This window comes from Abramis brama (genome assembly GCF_963993115.1).
Source record: "Abramis brama genome assembly, chromosome: 3".
NCBI classification, from domain to species: Eukaryota; Metazoa; Chordata; class Actinopteri; order Cypriniformes; family Leuciscidae; genus Abramis; species Abramis brama.
The window spans coordinates 61,853,447-61,855,955 of record NC_139965.1 but is presented as its reverse complement, the minus strand read 5'-3'; the positions used below and the strand labels follow the sequence as shown (position 1 = coordinate 61,855,955).

General features: G+C 41.4%; 1 protein-coding gene across 1 annotated transcript; it reads right to left on the bottom strand.

Annotated features, from left to right (window-relative positions):
* Positions 1-457: 457 nt before the first annotated feature.
* On the bottom strand, positions 458-2,167 carry sox32 (SRY-box transcription factor 32; the record flags this gene model as incomplete). Its single annotated transcript, XM_084109672.1, has 2 exons — positions 458-1,119; positions 1,885-2,167. The coding sequence occupies 2 exons, from the start codon at positions 2,165-2,167 to the stop codon at positions 458-460; spliced, it is 945 nt and encodes a 314-aa protein (XP_083965798.1).
* Positions 2,168-2,509: the final 342 nt, after the last annotated feature.

Below are 2,509 nucleotides of genomic sequence, written 5' to 3'. Positions count from 1 at the left end.
GACATCATAAAAAAGCAAACTTTACACAAGTAAAATAAAAAATCTATAAATACACACTGAACTCAAGGTAAACAATGTCATGATCTTTCAACATGCATGTCAGCAACATTTGCATTACATATAATGATAGCACTTTACAATAAGATTAATTAGTTAACATGACCTAAGAATGAACAATACTTCTACAGCATTTACTAATCATAGTTAATATTAATTTCAACATTTGCTAATACATTAATAAAATCAAAGGTTGTATTTTTTAACATTAGTCACAGTGAACTAACATGAACAAACTGCATTTTTATTAACTGACATTAACAAACATTAATAAATACAGTAACAAATGCATTGCTCATTGTTAGTTAATAAATTTACTAATGTTAACTAATGAACCTTATTGTAAAATGTTACCCATATAATAAATAAACACTGTTTATCACACATGCAGCACGCTGGTTCACTGGAAGCGTTCAGCACTGGAGTCTCTGTTGGGAGTGTGTTGTGCTCCAGGATTGAGGTACTGGTCGAACTCGCTGCGGTCGAGCTGGTCCAGCATGTCGGATCTCACCTGGTCCAGGTAAAACTCCAGAGAAGGTCCTCCTACACACACCTGTGTTCCCCAGAGCTCCGGCCCGCTCGACTGCGAGAAACAGGAGTTATGATACGCCAGGTTTCCATGCGATGTCGTCGTCTCACAGTGGTTCTCCAGTGAAAACCCAGTGTGTGGGAGCGTGCATGGCCAGTGTGAGGCTTGACCTTGAAGAATATAACTCAGGTGGAAACTAGCGTTTGGAGAGTTGTAGTTTTCGCTGAGGTGGAAACTAGCGTTTGGAGAGTTGAAGTTTTCGCTGAGGTGGAAACTAGCGTTTGGAGAGTTGAAGTTTTCGCTGAGGTGGAAACTAGCGTTTGGAGAGTTGAAGTTTTCGCTGAGGTGGAAACTAGCGTTTGGAGAGTTGATGTTCTCAGTTGAAGGCATTTTAGTGCCACGCTTGTTGCACTTTCGTCGACGGGGCCGGTATTTGTAGTTGGGATAGTCAATGGTGTGCTGGACTCGCAGTCGTTCTGCTTCTTGCATGTAAGGACGCTTCTCTGCCAGAGACATGGCCTTCCATGTCTTTCCTGTAAACACACAAAGTTTTAGTTTAAATGGTAATAGGCTATCACACTGCTCACTTTATTTCAATATGCATATAAGCTTATGGGTTGGGTTTAGACAATTCGTACGAGTGAGGTCGTGAGATAGTGTTGTTTTGACTGACTTTTTTTTATTATTTTTTAGTGTTTGTACAGTCGAAAAAATGCAGGGTTGTTTTAACCCAAATTTTGGTCAAATATGGACAAACCCGGCAGTTGGGTTCAATATTTTAATAAAATGTTTTAACTCAACGGTTGGGTTGTCCAACAACGCTATCTCACGACCTCACTCATACGATTTGTCTAAACCTAACCCCCCCCCCCAAAAAAAAACTTTTTTTGTTGTCTAACCCCAGTGATGGGTAGGTTTAGTGGCGGGGTCAGGGGTAGGTCATTCGTACGAGTTCATACGAATTGGGCAACTAGTAAAATATGCAGAAAATTTAGCAAAAATCGTACAAATTCGTACGAATAAGCCATCTCATAAAATACGTACGAACTGCAATGAGATCGGGTAGGAATTTTTTCATTTTTTCATTTTTTTTTGTGTTTTTTTACAGGTGTTTTACCTGTATTTTGAATTACGCATTGCATTATGTTGTGTTTTAAGATTTAACGGAAATGTCTGTAAAGTTACTGTATAATATCCTAAAATTACCAGTACATTTGTACATATATATATTTTTTTTATCAGTGAACGATATGAAACGCATTATTCCGGTGTAACTGATGCAGTAATGAAGCACTCACCGAGTATTTTGCTGAGGTCCGTGTTCTCCAGGTCCGGGTTGAGCTGCGCGAGGCGTCGACGCTCCTCTTTGGTCCAGATGATGAACGCGTTCAGAGGGCGTCGCACTCGAGCCTCCGCGAGCGTCTTCGCTTCAGGGCTGGAGCAACAGGACTCGGAACCCACTGACACCGGGCTCGACGGACCCGACACCGGGCAACGCGACGCGACGCGGCACTGCTGACTCTCGAGCATCATTCTGGCGGTGTCGATTTTAAGTTCTGGGAGGATCCGGTCGAGGAACATGCTGGAGTTTGTCCTGGTCCATCTCTGGAATCCAGTGGGATTTAACGGGAGCGCGGGCCAATCAGCGGCGGAGGAGTGGATTAAAGGTGTGAAGAAGCGCAGGAAGTTTCACCTCAGCGATAACGCCGATGTGCACGCGCGTGATAACGAAATGTGTATAAAAAATATTAACATTGTTTTATAAATTAGTAGACATATCCATTGCTTGTGGACTGCTAGAAATACTAATAGTCCGTAGAAACCATAATTTAGGCTAAAATAACAACAAGTTTCTAAACTGAAAATTCAATAAATCAGTTTGTTTCTTGTATCCCTCTTGGGATTAAAAATTGGGATTGGAAT